Source organism: Staurois parvus, unplaced genomic scaffold (genome assembly GCF_062004578.1).
Source record: "Staurois parvus isolate SC_StPar_1 unplaced genomic scaffold, SC_StPar_1.0 ptg000414l, whole genome shotgun sequence".
Classification (NCBI taxonomy): domain Eukaryota; kingdom Metazoa; phylum Chordata; class Amphibia; order Anura; family Ranidae; genus Staurois; species Staurois parvus.
In genome coordinates this window covers 8,294,671-8,318,417 of record NW_028318210.1, presented here as the reverse complement: position 1 = coordinate 8,318,417, position 23,747 = coordinate 8,294,671, and the positions used below count along the sequence as shown (strand labels likewise).

Below are 23,747 nucleotides of genomic sequence, written 5' to 3'. Positions count from 1 at the left end.
AAGGATTAAAGAATCAGGTTCACTCCTGGGTAGACTTTCCCGCAGGTGGAAATTTCCCTGCACAATAGCAAGCTCCTTTGATCCCTGGAGGTGCTCATTATTACCACTTAGGAGGTTGGAAATTAACTTATAATTGAAAGTGATGCCTAAAATTGGGAGCATCACTTATAAGTATTATAAGCCTATGGCAATCCCTACAGCATGGAGTTAATGACAATTGTCTGAGTAACTCAGTGAGTGAAGTAAGCTGGTAAGTTTATGAAGAAAGTAGAAAACACAGCGAAAAAATGCAGTTTAACATCGTATTGCAAAAGCCATCAGTGTGGTATAGGATCTCTTTAAGGGAATGCAAAGTATTTTCAATTTCTTTATTTTAAATATACATATGAAAATTATCAGCTTGTAAATAATAATATTCATTGTGTCTTAATGTTGTAAAAATGTATTTCCATGTATAAGTTGAAAATATATATGTACACGGTAGCAGCGATATATACGATGGACATTCTCCTGCCATGCAGTACTACACAATTGTTGTGCTCCTTTCTATAATGCATGTCTAAGACAGGCCATAGATTCCATGGGTGGAAGGAAAGAAAATTGCTCATTTTCTCCAATCAACACTGCCTCTTTCCTGCAGCGCTATTGTATTCTGCCGGCGGGGAGCCTTTCCTACTGGCAGAACACAATGATCACTGCTAGTGGCTTTTGCCACCGCCACTGATCATATGCAAACATTCCGACAGGCTGGTGATGAATAATCGACTTCAGTACAACCAGTCTGCCCATAGATGGATTGAATTTCAGCCGGTCCCTTTTTTTTAAAATAAAAAACATGTCATACTTACCTGCTCTGTGCAATGATTTTCCACAAAGCAGCCCTGATCCTCTTCTTTTTGGGTCCCCCGCTGGCAGTCCTGACTCCTCCCCCCTGCCGAGTGCCCCTCATAGTAAGCCTCTTTCTATGGGGTGCACTGGATGAGGCTCACTCTCAAGCCAGGCTCCTGTGAATGGACATTGTCTATTCACACATACACACACAGTGTGACTTGGCCCCAAACCTTCACCCCCCCTCCTTATTGACTCACTGGCTGTGATTGAGAGCAGCAGCAGCCAGTGGCTCTCGCTGCTGTTTGAACCAATGAGGAGAGAGAGACCTGAGAGAAGCACGACTCTCATTCACATTACTTGATCAAGATTGGACTTGGGTAAGTATTAAGGGGGGGCTGAGGAGGGAGCTGCACCCAGAAGGTTTTTTTTAACTCCATGCATAGAATGCATTAAGGTAAAAAACCTTCTGCCTTTTTTATTATTATACAGGATTTGTATAGTGGCAACAGTTTGCGCAGCGCTTTACAATATAAATTTAGAACCATTTTTTGTTGGGCAACTCATTGAAAGCAACGCATTTACGTGACTGATATCGCAACAGTTGTTAAACAGAATGGCTGAGCCAAGCTGAATCAAATGCAGAGCTCCCTCTAGTGGCTAGTCTGCAAATGTCTTTATTTAAATGCAATAACAAAAATATGGAATAGCAAATGTGTAAAAACGTGAAATATGCTAAACTTTCACTTTAAAACAAATTAACAAACTGCAATAGAAAGATATTAGAAGGTAAGTATGGGCAAAGCTTTTTTGGCCATACTTCTCTTGTGGGGCACAAGTACACCTAATTTTGCTCTCCTGGGACCCCGGAGTCAGCTAATAGCAGGCCATTGCCCATGGCACAGCCACTCCAGGCTCTGGAAAGATCCTGACTATATTGTGGGGGATCCAACCAGCTGCGTAATTGACAGTTGGCTCCTCCTCTCTTCACATGGCTGAGATCTGGGGCCAGCCACTCCTACCTTCTCTCCTTACTGTCAGTCATTGTTCTCTACATCCAGCAGACGAAGAACAGAGCAAGCATTGGTCACGTGATCGCTCAGTTCTTGGGGTTAGAGCTGACATGTGACAGCTGCAGCACAGAGAGAAGTATGAATGTTTTTTTTTTGTTTTTTTTTTGATAAACCGCAGACTTCTCCTTTAACTCATAAATGGCCAGATCACGGGTTTTATTTTCTTTTGCACTGTTTCTGGCATGTCTGACTGCATATATAACTGATTTGGATTGCGGCCAAGTTGCTTGTGAATGGGTCACTCTGTGCAACACTTTAACATTTTGCATGCTACTCTTTACAAATATTTTAAATTTAATTTTTTTAAAGAACATTCTCCAGACATTCACCAGAAGGATTGGAATATCACCCTCTTCTCTGTAGAAGCCGGATGTAAAGTATGTTTTATAACCTTTCTCCCATGGGACTGAGACAATATTCAATAGGAGGACTTTAAATTTGGGTGCAAGGTTTGCTTATTAAAGCGGAGCTTTACCCTAAAGAGGAAGTTCCACTTTATGCCCACCTTCCCCTCCTCTTCTGTATTTGGCACTTTTTGGGGGAAGGAAGGAGTGGGTACCTGGTTTTGACAGGTACCCGCTCCCACTGCCATTCGGATCGCTGTGGTGGATCCTTCAGAAGTTCAGCTCCCCTCCTGTGCCAGGTACATAGAATACGATGTCAGAGAGATGCAGCTCATGTTCTGCCAGGGAAGGCTACTTTGTGCCCACCTACAGGCTTTTGTAGGATTATTCAGTTGTACCACTAATCACCTGAAATGCTACTATTTTATTATAATTAACACTGATGCCTGGCAGCTAATGGGCCTGAGGCAAAAACATATTTTATTGGTATTGATTTTATTAGACAACAAACCTACAGCCTTATGCCATATATTGCACATTATTTGTGTACTGTGGCATATGACTTAATACTCCCATTGGCAACATAGAATATTATACGTCCCTATTAGTGATGTATACAAAGCCACTCTAAATGTTGGGATTTTGATTGTGTTATAATTCGTATATAAACCATACACATACATTTCTATAGCATAAAACTGCCTGTATTTATCTTCTGTCTACAAGGCTAGTCTATTCATATATATATATAATTTTTTTGTATAATCTATTTCTATTGAAGGTTTTCAATTTTCAATACAGAAAGTAAGGAGCAGTAAGAAAGTGTATGGAAGCATGTAAGGCTTACAGCAGAATTAGAAAGGGGTCCAACATCAGACCCAGCTTACAATGAACTGATAAGTCTATAGGCCTGGCACATGGTATAGAGCAGCAATGGGCAAACTACGGCCCGCGGGCCATATACGGCCCGGCGGACCTTTTAATCCGGCCCGCAGCCAGGGCAGGCAAACAGGATGTGTGTAGGCGGGGCAGCATGACGAACGTGAGGGGAGCTAGGCTCCTCTCACAGTCCTCCCTGAAGACCGGAATGGCGCGGGAACACGGCGAGAGGAACGCGCGGAGCAAAGGTAAGTGAATTGACACAGGGGGGACTTGGCTTACTACTTGGGGGGGAATAGTACTGTGGGGGATGAAATACTATATGGGGGATGAATTACTATGGGAGATGAATTACTATATGGGGGATGAATTACTATGGGGGATGAATTACTATGGTGGATGAATTACTATATGGGGGATTAATTACTATGCTTACTATGGGGGAATATTACTATACTTACTATGGATGACACATACACATCATTCATCTACTCTTGGTCCGGCCCCTGGGTCCAATATATGAACCCATTGCGGCCCTCAAGTCAAAATGTTTGCCCACCCCTGGTATAGAGCATAATACTAATACAGATAAGATGTCACATACCCCCCGCCCGCAATTAGAGCAGCAGCACCAAATTGATCGCCAGAGGATCCGACCGCCATGCAGGAGCTACGTCTCTGCACATGACTAGCCAGTCCCAAGGCGAGAGGTCAAGTACGCCCCCGTACACTCCAAGCTATAGAGTTAGAGGTATAAATAACATATATACAGTGAAGGAAATAAATATTCGATCCCCTGATGATTTTGACTGTTTGCCCACTCACAATATACAGTACCTACCATTCGATTTTTAGACTGATCATTTCTTTGTTTCACCGAGACAGAATAGCAACATAAAATTCAAAAGAAATGAATGTCTAGCAAATTATGCACTAATTTGCATGTTCATGAGGGAAATAAGTATTTAATCCTCTATCATTCAGCAGGATTTCTGGCCACCAGGTGTCTTTCATACAGGTAACAAGCTGAGATTAGAAGCAGTCTCTTAAAGGGAGTGCTGCTAATCTCATTTTGTTACCTGTATAAAAGACACCTGTCCACAGGAGCAATCAAACAATCAGATTCCAAACTCTCCACCATGGCAAAGACCAAAAAGCTGTCCAAGCATGTCAGGGACAAGATTGTAGACCTAAACAAGTCTGGACTGGGCTACAAAACTAATGCCAACCATCAGTCTATTCAGCCATATCATAAATTACTCAACCATCTGGATCCTTCTCCGTGGTCTCTGGAGAGTCCTCCCAGCAGAACCATACTTTGGTAAATTTGTTGGGGCATCCATGAGCCTCATATGTCATTTTATAAAGTGGAAGGTCCGCATTAACCGATTGTTTCCAAATAGTCAAGGTAGGAGTTTCTGCATATATCTTTCTCTTCAAAAATGAGCTTTTGTACATATAAGGAACTTGCGATTTAAATGCTTTAAAGAACCTTTCCATCCAGAACCTTTAAAGTGTTCTTGAAATGTTATTTTATATCCATTTTGCAATCTGTATTATATAAATTTAGAATTTACTGCTCAGAATTTTTCATCCTTTTTGCTATGTGTTGCTGCTAGTCACAATGCCGAAGTATTAATTGCCCGAGTGTATAAAGTGGATGTTTCTCTGGAGCCCCGTGAAGTCTACAGGTTACTATAGTAACCTGCAGGGTGCCATAGAGAGAAACAGATAAATCCGTCTGTAACGTACACATCTAACGTAATACTCATACGTGTGGATAATGTACAGTTGTGATGCAAATGCTTTCCTTTAGATGGTTTAACCCTGTTCTTTTCAAGTGGCAGCAGAGCGGTTTTCTTAGCGATGTTTAAAGAAGAAAATCAGGTTAATGGTTGTGTTTTTCCAAACCGTGTGGCTTGGTGAATCTGCTGACTCAGAGTTTTATGGCTCTGACTCATACAGTTATCTTCCTCAGGATAAAAATACTTTTTACTTCCAATCTAGCAGCAGAAGCACAGGCTGCTCAATGTTTCATGGTGCCTGTGGATAGAAGACGACAGGCTTCCAATCTGGACATTTTCATGTAGATAAGGTGACAATCGAATGTTTTTGGTATAGCCTCTGAGTTCAACAATGATGTTCTCAGAGATGAAAGATATCAGTGTAAAGAAAATTGGTGGCCAGGATATGGATATTCAAGTATTTCCATATTCTTAATAAGTGATAAATAAAGCCCTCATTGACCTCAGCAGCTGCAGGCACCATGGACCAATTCATCCTCTGAGTTTACACCACTGACGTCATTCACTTTGGCTGCTTAGCTCAACCTGCTCCCTCCTCCCAGCAGTAACATAAAGAAGGGAGCAAGGGAAGTTGAGCTGCACATGTATAGAGGGAACATCTGACTGAATGCTCACTCTTTTGGTAATGTGAGCTGTGATTTAGGGAAATTAGAGTAGCATATTCTTCAGTAAATAGAATTATTGCAGTCCTGTGTTTTGTTAATTCTAGCAAGAAAGTTAGTGTATACAAACACGAGAGTAAAATGGGGGAGGAAGAAACAACATGAAGAGCCAAATCAGTTCATTTGCTAACAATGAGCATGCCGATAGGAAGCGAAAGCAAAATGAGAGATGACGTCATCGTTGTGCTGCATATCTGTATACTGTTCAATCATGGGCTGCACCAGCAGAGCCCGGTCTTGAACGAAGTGGGTTGAATGATGTTGGCTGTCATTCAGCCTGGAAGACTGGGGACATCTAGTGACAGATATGGGGGATAGCTCAGGATTGAAGGTGTTTATCGCAGCAAAAAGCTGTTTCGTTTTTAATTTTGTCATGGTCTATTATTTTTTTGGATGGAATTCAGCTTTAATGTTTTCTAGGTGCTTACTGTTACTATTACCGTAATTCTTACCTGGAGTTCCTACCAACTTTGTCTAATGGGTTTTCTTGGAACAGGTTAACGATGGTAACCCACTGACTTGCATTATAGAGGTGGTGTTGTCACCCCTGACATACCAGGGTGCCTGTAGTTGGCTCCTATCAGCCAGCCCATTAACTCTGCCAATGCCTCAAGCACAACCTAACTGCTCCATTGACAGCAGCCTGGGTCATCCAACAGTGAAAATGCCTAGAAGGAAGATGGGAATTGAAGCTCCTTACTATACAGTGACATCAGTGCTGGTGACAATGCTCTGTGGCTGCTCCCTATCCACAGTCCTGGCCCTGCAGGGACAGAAGCTGTGTTATAGCAGTTATGCATTACTAACCTACTAAGTGACATATCGGCATGGATGTCACTCCACTTCCTCAAACTCAATCTTTCGAAAACTGAGCTCATACTATTCCCTTCAGCCCGTGCCCCCTCCCCTGACTTCTCCATCAAGATCAGTAAAACAACCAACAGTCCCTCCCCTCATGCCAGGGTACTAGGTGTAATCCTAGACTCCCATCTGTCCTTTCAGCCCCAAATCCAATCGCTGTCCAAATCTTGTAGTCTTCACCTCCGCAACATCTCCAAGATACGCCCGTTTCTAACCTCAGAAACCACTAAGCAACTTATTCACTCCCTTGTTATCTCTCGCCTTGACTATTGTAACTCCCTCCTCATTGGCCTACCTCATCGCAGGCTATCCACTCTTCAGTCTGTCATGAATGCTGCTGCCAGACTTATCTACCTTACTAACCGTTCCATATCTGCCATCCCTCTCTGCCAATCCCTCCACTGGCTTCCCATTGCCCAACGAATAACATTCAAAACATTAACAATAACATATAAAGCCATTTATAACTCTGTCCCCAATTAGATAACCAATCTTGTCTCCAAATATTACCCAAACCGTCCTCTCTGCTCCTCGCACGACCTCCTGCTCTCTAGCTCCCTTGTTTCCTCCTCCCATGCTCATCTCCAGGACTTCTCCAGAGCCTCCCCCATCCTCTGGAACTCTCTACCCCAATCAGACTATCGCCTGCTCTGCCCACTTTTAGGCGATCTCTGAAAACCTATCTCTTCAGGGAAGCCTATCCTGCCTTCAGCTAATAACGGAATCTTATATTCCTCCCACCAGTCCATCCCCCACAGTTATTACATTTTGTACCACCAGCCCCTCCCTCTTAGATTGTAAGCTCCAAGGAGAAGGGCCCTACTATCCCTCTTGTATTGAACTGTATTGTTGCTGTATTGTCTCCCTTTATATTGTAAAGTTCTGAGCAAACTGTTGGCGCTATATAAATCCTGTATAATAATAATAATGTGACCCCTGAAAAAAACTCTTCAAAAAGATTTATTACTGGGAAAACAAACCTTTCTGCTTTCATGATACACAGAGTGATTAACATCTAATATATTATAAAATAGTTACATTTCAGTATAGGTCCGGCCCATACAGCATTGTTTGCAATCAACACAAAAATGCTAGAACTACCACACTGTAATGTATTCATGGCTATAGGGAGATATAAGATGCATTGCCCCCAAGGGACCCATTTGTTATAGCTATTTGCAGCCTTCGTCTGTCTCCCACTGCCTTTGCTTCATCTGACCTCTTTACTTGGAAAAGAAGTGCAGGCTGAAAAGCCGTACATCTGTGACTAAAAGGATCTACCGTAATTTTACAAAAGGCTTTGCTGTTTTCTATTTATTGGCTTAGGTGTGTGTATTTCCTCACCTTCACTTTTATTTAACCATACACAGAGAAGAGGGCCAAGGTTTGGAGTGTTATGCAGAAAACACAAGTTGGATAAAACAAGCATGTGGCCCATGAGCTTGATATTTTTTTTTTTTGCCTTTTTTGGGGTTTTTCTTTTATCCAGCTATCAGTAATCACTTTTATGGTAGTGGGAAGGACTGCTTCCCCCCCCCCCTTTACACTGCTGTTGCCATGTTCCATGGTTGTCTTTTTTTTTTCTCTCTGATCTCCTCTGCGAGTAATGAAACTGGAAGCATTGTGTCACTTCCATTTCAGTTCATTTATTCCCTGGTTATTCTAGCTGGGGAAGTAGTTAATCAAGCATGATCTGTGCTTGATCAGCTGCAGTGGAGGTCATAGGAGACATTGGAGGTCTAATATACCTCTGACGTCTCGAAAAAGAGGACTTGGCACTTTCCCATCATATAGGGGGCTTGTTGCTTGTGATAGCAATAAAGTTAAATGGAAAAATATCTGTTTAAAAATGTAATTGCAATAAAATAGGCAAATATAATAAACATATTTTTAAGGCACCTTTGCTTCCTTGTGCATACGCGTCAGTGCCAATGCGTGCACAGAACCTGCACACATATGTAAACTGCAGTTGCACCACACATTTGTAGCAATCATGCATACAGAGATGGATGCGGTCCTCCATCTTGTTAAGGGTCTTCCATCTTCTATCATGTCCTACTCCCTCATCAGCTTTCCTCATCCCCCCTCCCTCTCTGTTGAGCAACATGTGGTCTGGATGAGGCAGAGGTCACAGGCGTCAAGCTCAGTGGGAGAGCTCCAGGGCTATAAACCTCAATTAGGTGGTCCACAGATGTCTGCCAGACTCTTGCTAGAGAGGGCTCATTAAGCCATAAACCAAGCCCTCACTGAACTTCAAGACATTCCAAGGAGTTGTAAAAACAGACCTACATTTAAAAACTCACTTTTCCATATAATTACGTATCTTGGATTATGAAAGACTTGCATAAACATGGAGCCCATATTCGGACAGCTCACTTGAAGACCAGTCTCCTAGTATTTTACACCCCCTAGCTGGCATACACAAGAGAGCAGAAAATTATATCTCCGGAACCATTCAAGCAGTTGTCTCATGTTTCATATGTAGACGTTCCGCCGGTGATTCTGAGTATTAATCTACTAGTGGCCAGGCTGCTAAATGCACCGAGAATAAGTTATGTACCATGACATCAATGTGAGAGTTTTTGGTCATAACTTAGGTCTCCACCTACACCTCCATCCCCCAAAGGAGGCAATTGGTTTACTGCTACAGGGAGACACCCTGTGGAGTTACTAGAAAAAGTTAAGCCAGGCTGAGTTGAAAGAAAAAGAGTTGAAAAATCTCCCTGTTTTAACATCGGAACTGACAGTGGGAGATAAGAAATGCTTTTGCTCTGAAACCTGATCTGCTTAACCCAGGACGTGTGGCAAGTATTTTAACCCTCTAAACTTCTCTCTGTTATCTCTTTGCTGTGCTATTGTTCTCTGTATATTTATATATATGTTGGCTACATCTTTTTCTGTAAATATTTTTATTGCACTCTTTTGACCTTTTAGTAATAAATCTTACTTTCTGAAAGTGTTGAACTGTTTGTAAAGCTCTTGCCTGCCTCTGAAGAACGCTACTGTGTGTCTGTTTTCAACTTCAGTACATCTCTGCCTGCGGTGACAGTGGTGTACTGACGATTATTCAAACATCATAGTGTTATTGCTGATATTGCCGAGTTTGCGTAATTAACCTGACACAGTAACAATCACTCCCAGGCTGCAGATACAGATTGTGGTCCATTAGCTGGAAAATCTTTGTGCAGAGTGCAGCTGGGCGTGGCATTGTTACGCACGTGACAACGCGGTTTTGGATTGGCTAGTCCTTCGGTCACAAGTTTGGGCTGGGGTCTGACACCGCGATTGTCACAATGTGAGGTATTGTAGCAAACTTTGTTGTGAGAGCAAAAAGTCTAGGATCATAAGTCATCGTTCACTTTAAATAAGTAGCCTGTAAATTATTGTTGAAACATTTTGCATGTTATACAACTTTTATATTTTCAGGTATATCTTTCATATGGCATTGCTTTTGTTTCTTAATATTTTATGCTCTGATCATCTCTACATGAACGCTGTGTTCCATATAGTATAGTCCGTATATTTCTAAAGAAATTGACTTGTTTATCTGTTTTCTACTCCTCTGGTCACTGTACGTGTTCTTTTTGTACTTATGAAAAATGTATAATAAAAACATATTAAATATAAATTACCTGTAAATCCTTTGAAAACATCACCTATTAAAAAGTTTGGGTATTGTAGTTTTTCTCCTTTTTACAGATGGGCACATTAAGTCTTGACATGTTTGGTATCTATTTACTCGACACAACCCCATATTTTTATTTTAAAATTGGGTATTATTTTGTGTTTTGTGTGCACTAAACTACATTTTGGTGTATTTTTTACTGACAGTATAGCTTTGATAAACAGTTGTGCAAATATCCTGCAATGTAAATAATTTCAACTGCTATCATTTTATCTTAAAAGGTGTCTGCTTTTAGAAAATATATATTGCTTATTTTAAGTATTTTTACTTTTGTGTGAAAAATTTAAAAAATCACCCTAGAGGCGATGTGGTTAATAATGCCCTCTCTCTCCCAGGCATTTATAATTAATATATAAGCCATCATGTTATGCACAGTTCTCAGAGTCTCTGCATTCCTGAAATGCCCATTTCCCCTCGAGCAGCATTTAGTATTTTCCAGTGATTATTTTGGAATGGACAAATTTTTTGTAGTTCCCACATATGTAACGCAAGGTTCCAAGGACAAACAAGCTCTTGGCATAGCACTAAATCTATGCTAAAGCTGGCCATACACTAGTAAAATTTCATTTGAAAATTTTCATTTTGGAAATGCTCTTTTGGTTTTCTAGTCATTCTTAAGGATTTCAAATCGACCTTCGTTTTCGACTACAGTGATGAGAAAATTCGAAGAAGGAATGGAGAAGCAGGATGGAAAACGTTTCTCCAACTAATTTCTAACAGTGAATGTGTTTTTCATTCAGAAATTTCAATTCACCCCAAAATTGAATGTTAAAAGCTTATTTTTTTTAGTACTTTCAAGTTCTACTAGTTATGGCCAGCGTCTATGGTGTCATTGTGACTGCTGTCATGTTCAAGGGATAGCACCTACATAAATAGGAACAATTGAAAAAATTGGGTTTACAAAAATGTCTGCAGGCTGGAAAATATGAGGGGCGTCCCAAAAGTTCACAGCCTGACTTGGAAGAAGCAACCACACAGATATAAAATTTTATCAAGTCACTCTTCCAGATATTCGGGGCTGAAAATGGTGCATGCAAGCTATATGGTTTTTGTCCGCTCCTTGCAAGTAGTTGGCAATCTCTGTAGCTGAGTTGAAAATGGAGAAAGTGAAGATGTGCAGTCATCTAATATTTTTTTCACAAGGGTATAATGCCTTCAGGCATCTATGAAGATATGTTTGCAATGTAGGAGGAGGATGCCCCATCTTACAGCAATGTTAAGAGCTCAAGCAGGGATGAGACAGCCTCGAAAATGACCTTTAAGGTTTCAGACCATTTACCCAGTACTTTGTTGAAGCACCTTTGGCAGCAATTACAGTCTTTGAGTCATTATGGGTATGACGTGACATGCTTTACTCACCTGGAGCTCAATTAGGTTGGATAGGGACCGTCAGACAGCCATTTTCAGGTCTCTCCAGAGATGTTTAATAGGGTTCAAGTCAGTGTTCTGACTGGGCCGCTCTAGGACATTCACAGAGTTGTCCCTAAGCCACTCCTGTGTTCTCCTGGCTGTGTGCTTAGGATCGTTGTCCTGTTGGAAGGTGAACCTTCAGCCGAGTCTGAGATCTTGATAGATGTGGGACAAGTTTTCTTTGATGATATCTCTGTACTTTGCTCTCTGCAGCTTTCCTTTATCCCTGACCAGTCCCTGCTTCTGAAAAACACCCACACAGCATGATGGTGCCACCACCAAAGAATCTTGTTCCTCACAGTCTGAAAGTCCTATTTTCTGCAAACTCCAAGCGGGCTTTCAAGTGTTTTGCACTCAGGAGAGGCTTCCATCTAGCCACTCTGCCATAAAGTCCAGGTCAGTGGATGGCTACATTGATGGTTGTCCTTCTGGAACTTTGTCCCATCTCCACACAGGATCTCTGGAGCTCAGAGTGACCATCAGGTTCTTGGTCACAGCTCTTACTAAGGCCCTCTCCCTCGGCTGTTCAGTTTGTCCAGGTACCCAGCGCTTGGATGAGTCCTGGTTGTGCCAACCATTTGATAATTATGGAGGCCAATGTGCTCTTGAGAACCTTCAATGTAGCAGAACGTTTTTGCAGCTTTCTCCAGCTCTCTGCCTTGCAATAATTCAGTCTCTGAGCTCTGCAGACAGTTCCTTTTGACCTCATGGCTCTTTCTTTGATACAGTATTGTCAGCTGTGAGGCCTTTTTTAGAATCACGTCCAAGCGATTTAATTTACCACAGGCGGACTCCAATTAAGGCATAGAAAAATCTCTGTATTGGCCAAGAGAAATAGGAAGCACCTGAGCTAAATTTCAAGTATTGTTGCAAAGGGTCTGTATACTTATGCCAATGTGATAGATATTTCAGTTTTTCCTTTTTTCATGTATTTGCAAACATTTCTAAAATTCTGTTTTCCCTTTGTCATTGTGGGATAATGAGTGCAGATTAATGAGAAAAAAAATAATTTAAGGTAGAAATATAGGCAAAACTTAAAAACATTTTTGGATATAGTAAGGAAGGGTTTTATAACCCCTGCAAGGTTTATTTTTGCCCACTTTGTCCCCTTGGGGATATTTACTTTCACTTCCTGTCCTATAGCCAAAAGAGAAAGTGAGAGGAAATCCCTGCAAATTAAGGGAATATCTTGGGGACCCCCAGGTCACCAGAACTAGTGTCCCCATTGGAAGATTTCCCCTCTATTTTCTGGGGACAACACAAAATTTGTGATTTTTTTCTTTTTTTACTTTCATTGTTAATGATAATGGCAAATAAAGAGGTGGATCTCCCTAACGGGGGCACAGGCAGCAATAAAAACATGACAGGGATTCTAATCCTTCACCACTCTATCCAAAAATAAAAAAAAAAAGTTTTGCCTTTAGTTATGCTTTAAACAAGTCGTATCAGGCTGCAACATAACGAAATTGAAAAAAGTGAAGGGGGTCTAAATACTTTATGAATGCACTGTATCTTTTAAAACATCTTAAAGCAGAGCTTGAGGTAGATATAAAGAATGCCATTTATTCTAATTTTGTATTGATTAAAGAATACAGTATGTATTTTTTACGTTGAATTACCACTTTTGCCTTATTAGGTCCTTAAACTGCAAATCATGTTGAGACAGGGAGAGTGAGACTCTGAGCCAGTCAGAACAAGCTGTCTAAACCTGGCTATACAATAATTGATCAATGCGTGGCCATTCCCGCTCAACAGAACTCGTTTTGATCAGCTTCTGTTGAAGAGACATGTTGGATAACTTTTGTAATCTGCTGCTGCAGCGTTCAGTATATTCTAACAGCAGCTGTTCCCACTGTCAGAATATAATGTCCCGGTGGTGGGGGGGGAAATTCCTCCATTCGCCTCATTTGTGTGGATGGAATAATCTGTCTTTTTTCATTCAGGCAGCTGAATATGCTGTCAGGTGGGGATAGCAGAGTAATTAACCTTTTCTTATTCACTGTCCAGTCACAGGCTTGGGGCAGATTGGTGACCAGGTTGTATTGCAACAACTGACAAGAAAAGACACTGATTTGGCTGTGCTGTCTGGCAGGGCTTTTGAAATTATTGGGAATGGTTAGAGAAAATGACAAAACGTTTATGTATTTAGCTGTATGTCTGAAGTTCAGTCTTAACAAGGTGTTGCAAAGTTAAAATAAAATTCTTGCAGCCAATTAGCTTGTATTTTGTTGCTTAACTTAAACTTAAAATCTGTGTGATTTGCACTCCTTTACTACATCTGTTGCAAACCAAATCTTGGGGCTTGGTATTTAAAACGTGTCTAAATCCAAGTAAAGAAATGTAGTATATTGCAGCCTACCAGGTTTTGAAAATGGTGGGCGCATTATTTTTTTTTTCCCAGCCTTTTTTCCTTTTTTGTCAGGTAGTGATCCTGCCAGTACCACACTTCCTGTCCTAGGGTGACAACGCTCATTCACCATACTGTATTTATGGTGTAAACCTTGCCCCTCTATCTTTGCAACTTTAAGCGGGAGCAGTTTGGGGGAGGGGGGCTCAACTACCTTAATCAGAATGCCAACCCTAGGTGGGTCTCAACACTAACATCCATTGCTCTTGGAAAAACATCTGCTTATTTATGCCTAGCCTTACAAATAATTTTAGCATAAAAAGTTGTGTGATGCATCCTTAACTGCTTATCGAACGCTCTAGTGCTGAAAGATGGCTATAGCGCAGCCAGCTAGTTCTGGGAGGGTGTCCATGGATGTTCTCCCAGAACCCCACCCCCTGCGTGCTCCCTGGGCGCATATTAGGCACACTTTGTAACCGCTGTGTCCTTAGGACACAGCTAATCACAGATCGAGGTAAGGGGCCAATCGCAGCAGCCATTTACTATGTGATCAGCTGTGTGCAATCACAGCTGATCACATGTAAACAGGCTTGGCGGTTATCGGCAGTTTTCCTCACATGCTGTGTCTGTGTAAGAAAAGGAAAGCCGATAATTGGCAAGGCTGTCAGTACATGGTTTACACTGATAATCAGGGCCCTGATTGTCAGTGCAGCCTCATCAGTGCAACATATCAGTGCCCATCAGTTAAGCCCCATCTGTGAAACATATCAGTGCCCATCAGTGCAGCCTCATCATTGCCTGCCCATCAGTGCAGTCTCATCATTGCCTGCCCATCAGTGCAGCCTCATCATTGCCTGCCCATCAGTGCAGCCTCATCATTGCCTGCCCATCAGTGCAGCCTCATCATTGCCTGCCCATTAGAGCAGCCTCATCATTACCTGCCCATCAGAGTAGCCTCATCATTGCCTGCCCATTAGAGCAGCCTCATCATTGCCTGCCCATTAGAGCAGCCTCATCATTGCCTGCCCATCAGAGTAGCCTTATCATTGCCTGCCCATTAGAGCAGCCTCATCATTGCCTGCCCATCAGAGCAGCCTCATCATTGCCTGCCCATTAGAGCAGCCTCATCATTGCCTGCCCATCAGAGCAGCCTCATCATTGCCTGCCCATTAGAGCAGCCTCATCATTGCCTGCCCATCAGAGCAGCCTCATCATTGCCTGCCCATTAGAGCAGCCTCATCATTGCCTGCCCATTAGAGCAGCCTCATCATTGCCTGCCCATTAGAGCAGCCTCATCATTGCCTGCCCATTAGAGCAGCCTCATCATTGCCTGCCCATCAGAGCAGCCTCATCATTGCCTGCCCATTAGAGCAGCCTCATCATTGCCTGCCCATTAGAGCAGCCTCATCATTGCCTGCCCATCAGAGTAGCCTCATCATTGCCTGCCCATCAGAGCAGCCTCATCATTGCCTGCCCATCAGAGCAGCCTCATCATTGCCTGCCCATTAGAGCAGCCTCATCATTGCCTGCCCATTAGAGCAGCCTCATCATTGCCTGCCCATCAGAGCAGCCTTATCATTGCCTGCCCATTAGAGCAGCCTCATCATTGCCTGCCCATTAGAGCAGCCTCATCATTGCCTGCCCATTAGAGCAGCCTCATCATTGCCTGCCCATTAGAACAGCCTCATCATTGCCTGCCCATTAGAGCAGCCTCATCATTGCCTGCCCATTAGAACAGCCTCATCATTGCCTGCCCATTAGAGCAGCCTCATCATTGCCTGCCCATCAGAGTAGCCTCATCATTGCCTGCCCATTAGAGCAGCCTCATCATTGCCTGCCCATTAGAGCAGCCTCATCATTGCCTGCCCATTAGAGCAGCCTCATCATTGCCTGCCCATTAGAGCAGCCTCATCATTGCCTGCCCATCAGAGTAGCCTCATCATTGCCTGCCCATTAGAGCAGCCTCATCATTGCCTGCCCATTAGAGCAGCCTCATCATTGCCTGCCCATCAGAGTAGCCTCATCATTGCCTGCCCATTAGAGCAGCCTCATCATTGCCTGCCCATTAGAGCAGCCTCATCATTGCCTGCCCATCAGAGTAGCCTTATCATTGCCTGCCCATCAGAGTAGCCTTATCATTGCCTGCCCATTAGAGCAGCCTCATCATTGCCTGCCCATTAGAGCAGCCTCATCATTGCCTGCCCATTAGAGCAGCCTCATCATTGCCTGCCCATCAGAGTAGCCTCATCATTGCCTGCCCATTAGAGCAGCCTCATCATTGCCTGCCCATTAGAGCAGCCTCATCATTGCCTGCCCATTAGAGCAGCCTCATCATTGCCTGCCCATTAGAGCAGCCTCATCATTGCCTGCCCATTAGAGCAGCCTCATCATTGCCTTCCCATTAGAGCAGCCTCATCATTGCCTGCCCATTAGAACAGCCTCATCATTGCCTGCCCATCAGAGCAGCCTCATCATTGCCTGCCCATCAGAGCAGCCTCATCATTGCCTGCCCATTAGAGCAGCCTCATCATTGCCTGCCCATCAGAGCAGCCTCATCATTGCCTGCCCATTAGAGCAGCCTCATCATTGCCTGCCCATTAGAGCAGCCTCATCATTGCCTGCCCATTAGAGCAGCCTCATCATTGCCTGCCCATTAGAGCAGCCTCATCATTGCCTGCCCATTAGAGCAGCCTCATCATTGCCTGCCCATCAGAGCAGCCTCATCATTGCCTGCCCATTAGAGCAGCCTCATCATTGCCTGCCCATTAGAGCAGCCTCATCATTGCCTGCCCATCAGAGCAGCCTCATCATTGCCTGCCCATTAGAGCAGCCTCATCATTGCCTGCCCATCAGATCAGCCTCATCATTTCCTGCCCATCAGTGCAGTGTCATCAGCGCACATCAGTGAAAAAGAAAAATTACTTATTTGCCAAATTTTATAACAGACACTAAGAAAAAGGTTTTTTTGTTTCAAAACTTTTCTTATTTCTGTTTGTTTAGTAAAAAAACAAAAACAAAAACCCAGCAGTGATTAAATACCACCAAAAGAAAGCTCTGTCTGTCTAAAAAAAAAAAAAAAAACAATTTCATATGGGTACAGTGTTGCATGACTGCGCAATTGTCATTCAAAGTACGGCAGCGCTGAAAGCTATAAATTGGCCTGGGCAGGAAGGGGGTGAAAGTGCCCTGCACTGAAGTGGTTTTTGCCTAACAGTACCCTCCTCTTGTCTTTAAGGTTCTAGTGTTACACGATGTGTACTCGCAGCATGTCAATGTTCCTCCGTACGCCACCACCTTAGAAGAACTTAAGCCGCTGACGAATCACAGCATCCGCCTGCAGTGCGCTAATGAAGTGGGCTCCTCTGTTTTCACTGAATGGCTATCCTTTCAAACACTGGAAGCTGGTAAGCGGTGCAATGTTAAAGTACACTTTTCTTGTTGATTTATTGAGCAGGTCCTCATAAGCTGATACACTTTAATTCCCAAGGCTTCTATGTGCAGCACTTGAAGCAGAAAGTGAAGGGGACACTTGGTGTTAAGCATACTTGTCCATGTACCTGTATGTCCTTCCTATCTAGTTTCTGTTAAGGTAGAACTCCTCCACAAGTGGACTTAAAGAGGGAGTAACTGGGTTGAATACCCTAAAAAGGAAAACTAAAGCAGCCACCACATCTAAAAACCAGCAAGCTATAATTGTTAAATGTTTGGTTTTTGGGTTTGGATACACTTCAACACTTTGAGTTGTTGACGCTGAACAAGCATGCAGATCAGCAAAGCTGGACAGAAGTCCTTACCTGCAAGTCAGTGACTCAAAGTAGTGAAGCATTGCAGCCAGTAAATGACCATTTTCAGAAGAGGTCAGCAGTAGTAGTCATCTCCACATTTATGTCATGGCAGGTTTGCTAAAAAGCTGACTGCCTACTGAAAAATTCTGGGGACCTGGCTTTATGTCACTGCATACATTTAGTCACTGACTTCTAACAAGCATGTAAATCAGGATTGTAAAAGTAAATTTTGAGGTTTCTGACTGGCTTAATAAATTGTGAAGTCGTACTCAGCTCACCGCAGCACACATACCACTTGTTGTGGCTGGCTGTATAGAGAGAAAACAGGTGGCGCGCACACCTAGTGCATTATCCAAGGTTTATTGTAGGAATTAAATCATAAAAACATACTCACAGACGAAGCATGTATCTAAAAAGCATAGAAAAATGACAATGGCCACAACGGCGGGCAACGTGTTCTCACTGTCAGTGCGGTCAAATGACTGACGCGTTTCGGGGACGAATCCCTTTCCTCAGAGCTGATGACCAACCTCTGATGCTGATGTATGATGAATGGAAAGTGAAGTAAGAGCCTCGCTGTTGTGGCTGGCTGTGTTTAAAAAGAAAAAAAAAGAAAGTTCAGCGCAGTTTTTGTTCTATTGCAATGCATTGCCAGCCTATTTTACATGAGACACCCTAATGCAATGCACATTAAAGAGACCCTGTCACCAACTTAGAAATTGCAGATAAAAGCAAAGAAAAATCAAGTGTTTTAAATGCTTACTTGCAGCATTTTTTTCTACATAAACAATTTCTTTATTCATTCACATGAACTAGATAGAGAATTCAACCCCTCCAGCAAGAGTCGGTTCCCCTTCATAGCCACAGTACCCCGTTCCTGCTGCCCTGTCATCGCCCTCTTCCTCTTCTGGGAGTGTCTACATACTGTCTGTGCTGACCCAGCATCTCTGCCCCTCCCTTCACCTCTTTTCATACAATAGGAGCGAATAGGAATATGGCCTTTCACTTGAGTGACAGCTCTGAGTTTGTTGACATTACAAGCAAGATTTTGTCACCCAGCAGCCATCAATTCAGCAGTCTCGAGACTTTTAGATGTCTACACAAGTGAGGGTTTTACTAATACATACCATGTACTCCAAAGACATGCTGGTAGGTTAATTGGATCCTGTCTAAATTGTCCCTAGTATGTGTATGTATGAATGTGAGTTAGGGACTTTAGCTTGTATGCCCCTTGAGGGTTAGGGACTGATGTGAATGCACAATATATATGTAAAGCACTGTACAATATATATGTAGGTGCTATACAAGTATCTGTAATTAATAAATAATGTATAAAATCTGTTAAATGCACATATAATCCTGTGGGAAGATTGTTGAATAAGGGACTCTTTAAAGTATGAAATACGTACATGCAAGCAGTAATACACTGCAACAGAATGGTCAGGTGTAAAGGGGACCTTAAAGTATCTCTCAATAAAACCAAAAACTATTAAGAATAAATTGGACTTTTAAGGTATACAAGTAGTCTACATCATTGGAAAAATGTAAAAAAAAAACACGATCAGTTTTATTCACTACAAAAACATTTGTTTTAAAAAAAAAAAAAGGTAAAACACGCCTACAAAAGTGCAATAAACAGTCACTGGCCCTTTATTAGGTACACCTTGCTAGTATTGGGTTGGAATCCTTTTTGCCTTCAGAGCTGCCTTAATTCTTCATGGCATAGATTTAACAAGGTGTTGGAGACATTCCTCAGAGATTTTGGTCCATATTGACATGATAGCATCACGCAGTTGCTGGAGATTCGTCGGCTGCAGATCCATGATGCGAATCTCCCGTTCCACCACATCCCAAAGATGCTCTATTGGATGGAGATCTGGTGCCTGTGGGGGCCATTGGAGTACAGTGAACTCATTGTCATGTTCAAGAAACCAGTTTGAGATGATCTGAGTTTTGTGACACGGTGCATTATCCTGCTGGAAGTATCCATCAGAAGACGGGTACACTGTAGTCATAAAGGGATGGACAAGGTCAGCAACAATGCTCAGGTAGGCCGTGCTGTTTAAAGGATGCTTAATTGGTACTAAGGGGCCCAAAGTGTGCCAAGAAAATATCCCCCACATCAATACACTACCAGCCTGAACCATTGATACAAGGCAGGAATGATTTATGAGTTCATGTTGTTTATGCCAGATTCTGATCCTTCCATCTGAATGTCGCAACTGAAATTGAGACTCATCGAACTAGGCAATGTTTTTCCAATCTTCTATTGTCCAATTTGGTGAGCCTGTGTGAACTGTAGCCTCCATTTCCTGTTTTTGGCTGACTGGAGAGGCACCCGGTGTGGTCCTCTGCTGCTGTAGCCCATGTGCTTCAAGGTTCGACATGCTGTGCGTTCAGAGATGGTATTCTGCATACCTTGGTTGTAACAAATGGGTATTTGAGTTACTGTTGCCTTTCTATCATCTCCAACCAGTCGGCCCATTCTCCTCTGACATCAACAAGGCATTTTCGTCCACACAACTGCCCCTTACTGGATATTTTCTCTTTTTCGGACCACTCCCTGTAAACCCTAGAGATGGTTGTGCATGAAAATCCCAGTAGATCAGCAGTTTTTGAAATACTCAGACCAGCCCGTCTGGCATCAGCAACCATGCCACGATCAAAGTCACTTAAATCTCCTTTCTTCCCCATTCTGATGCTTGGTTTTAACTTCAGCAAGTCGTGTTCACCACATCTACAAGCTTAAATGCATTGAGTTGCTGCCATGTGATTGGCTGATTAGTAATTTGTGTTACCGAGCAATTGAACAGGTGTACCTAATAAAGTGTAGTGAAACACATCAAATGTGGGTTTTTTATCTGATGATGCAGAAGACTACTTGTATACCTTAACCACTTCCCTGCTGCCCTATAGCACACATATTGCTGCAGGGCTACGCAAAATCAGGTGTATATATACGTGATCTAGCATTATCAGGTAGGGTGCACGCGCGCTGCCCTACCCACGCCACCATTGGTGGCTACAGCTGTCAATCACTGGGTTTCTGCTTGCACCTGGCGATCGCCTAAGAACACTGACAGAGGAGAGGTCTGTATGTAAACAATACCGATATCTCCCCTGTCAGCTCCAGCATGCTGCTTTGTTTTGCTCTGCATAGAGCAATACAAAGCAGCATGCTTACACAGTAAAGCACAAATAGTTAAACACCCCCAGCACACTGTTAACCCTTTAATCGCCCCAGATGTTAACCCCTTCCTGCCCAGTGTCATTAGTACAGTGTCAGTGATTTTTTTTTTAGCACTGATCACTGTATTAGTGGCAGTTAGTCAGTGTCAGTTAATGTCAGAATGCCCGACGCAGATCCCACTGATCACGCCATTACTAGTATTAAAAAAGACAAATTCCAGTATAGATACCGCCATTTGTAGACGTTATTACTTTCACGTAAACAAATTACTTTACATGTATTGGGATTTTTTTTTTGCAGAATCCATTTGGGCCTAAATGTATGATGAAATTTGATTTTTACATTTTTTTACTGGATATTTTTTATAGCAAAAAGTCAAAAATATTTTTTTTTTTCAAAATGGTCGGTTTTTTTTGTTTATAGCGCAAAAAATTAAAAACAGACAGGCAATCAAATGCCACCAAAATAAAGCTCTATTTGTGGGAAAAAAGGACATAAATTTCATTTGGGTGCAGCGCTGCATGACTGCGCAATTGTTAAAGTAGTGAAGCACCGTATCGCAAAAAATGACCTGGTCAGGAAGGGGGCTAAATCCTCTGGAGGGCATGTGGTTGTGAACCCTTACCTACAGTATACCCAGTGACATGACTGGCCTCAGGTGATACACACAGATGAAACAAATCCTCCTACATATGATATACCTGCCTATTTGTAATCTTCTCTTCTCTACATCTGTTTAAACTACTGATTTTTTAAAACGTTTCTGAGAGATCAGAAAAGGGGCATAGAGCTGAAACTATACACTGCAGAGCTCAGTGAGGAGATGTCTAAGAACTGATTGGAAGGAAGAGACATACCCCTTTCCACACAGGAACAGAGTTCAAGGTGTCAGTCTGCTGGAGATCCTCCCTGTCACCATTTTTCTCTTGGTATCAGGAAAATTTGTCAAAAGAGATTCATGCTGATTGCAGAAGGAGGCAGCAGACAGAAATGACACCTGGCACTCTGGATAGAGACAAGCAAACACTATAGAGGGATATGCTTTGTTCATATTTCATGTCTGAGGTTTACAGCCACTTTAAAGGTTCCAGTTATTCTCAATAGTGTTTGGTTTCGTGCTCATTTGGGACGAGTTAAGGGAGAGTTGGTTGGAATTTTTTTTTTCTCTTTAAATAAAAGCTTATGAATATCCCTCTGATTAGATGTTCATTAAAGCATAGAAACAGAGCAGAAACAGCAGTATCAGCATGTAACGATGTGGAAGGGCCGCATACAGTGACTTTGGTCCTTGCTCGAGGGCTTGTGGTATGACTTAATGTAGTACGATTTTGTCTCCTGTCCCCATTTGTCCGCCTGCAGATATTTTTTTTTTCATACAAATTTAAACAACTACAGGGATATTCTAAATGTTGGTGGGAACAGTGAGAACAATGGCCATAGTCCAAGATTAGAGAAGTGCCGAAATCCCTGAATGGCAAGGTCACAACCTTCCTTCCAGTTCATGGTGGTGAGGCTGCCACATTTGTGACATGGCAATGACAATATGAATTGCCGAGCCCTGACTGCACCCTTACAGATGGAATAAGTGCTGGCATTTCTGCAATCTGAGGGAAATGGAATTACCTGTCTGCCGTGCAATCACCGCGGAACAAGCTTACATAACTCCTTTTTTACTCAAAGAAGCATTACTGGGATTTCCGTGCTGCAAATACAGGAAATATGTCATATTTTCTTTCTCCCTAGGGACTTTGCATTCCGAGATTGATTCGGCGTAATTGTATGAGAGTATTTCAAGGAGTAATCTTCCACAAAAACTACAGAGATCTTAGGTTTAAACAAATAAGCTATATTCTCGAGTATTGTTAAATTTGCTTTACTTGCTGCTGTTTCATGAATAAAATCAAGCACTTATAGGTGCAAAGATAGGATAGCTTTTTATGATCTATATAAAGGAAGTCTGAACTGAGAAAGTGTGCTGCGTTGCCATTGCTGTGCTCTCCTGAAAAGGCTAGTTCCCTGACTATCATGCTGAGCCAATGGGGTTGATTTACTAAAGGCAAAAATACTGATCACTTTGCAAGGGAACTATACCTAGAGGTGAAGCTCTGCTGACTCCCAGCATCCATTCATGTGAAAGGAAAAAACTTTCTTTCCTTGCAAGTGATTGGGTATTTGTAGAATGAAATTTAAAGTGGAATTCCACTCACTCTGCCAAAAAAAAAAATAAAAGTCAGCAGGTACAAAAACTGTAGCTGCTGACTTTTGAAAAACAGCCACTTACCTGTCCCTCGGTCCCGCAGTGTGTCCCCTGCAGCCCGTTTCACCGGCCGTCCTGTATTCCAGGCGCCAGCATCTTCAGTGTGGGCACCCGGCTGTGATAGTTTGCGGCTTCACAGCCGGGTACCCACTGCACATGCGCGAGTAGCGCTGCGCTTCATGAATGGTCCTGTAGTCTTCTGGGACCTGTCACGTGTCCCAAAAGACTACAGAGAGGGAGGAGACCTTTGGCTTCCATTCGCCTAGGCAATCGGACCGGAAGTGGGAGCGGGTACCTGTCAAATTGGAGTACCCGCTCCCCGCCCCCCAAAGGTGCCAATCCTTAATGGGGAGCAGTCCTTAAAGCAGAACTTCCCCTTTTGGGTGGAGCTCCGATTTACCCAATTCAAAAAGCTCTGGGGCAAATTCCCTTGCAAAGAGCAACTTCCCATGCAAAAATGAACAGCCTATTTGCCTTTAGTAAATCACCCCCAATGGCTTCAATATTTTGCATCACTGACTCAAAACTTCCCTCTTTTTTTTTTTTTTGGAAAATTGAACAAACCTTTTATTTTTTTTGTCTGCCACATAGTTTCTGGAAGTTTATAGAGGGTCTCATTGG

The 23,747-nt window shown here is 42.6% G+C and overlaps 1 protein-coding gene across 1 annotated transcript in view; it reads left to right on the top strand.

Moving 5' to 3' along the window:
- Nucleotides 1–23,747, top strand: part of TYRO3 (TYRO3 protein tyrosine kinase) — a 273,752-nt gene that overhangs the window by 114,725 nt on the left and 135,280 nt on the right. The window contains exon 7 of the mRNA XM_089686919.1: nt 17,130–17,298. Coding sequence (XP_089543045.1) covers nt 17,130–17,298 — 169 coding nt within the window. The remainder of the gene's footprint in view (nt 1–17,129; nt 17,299–23,747) is intronic.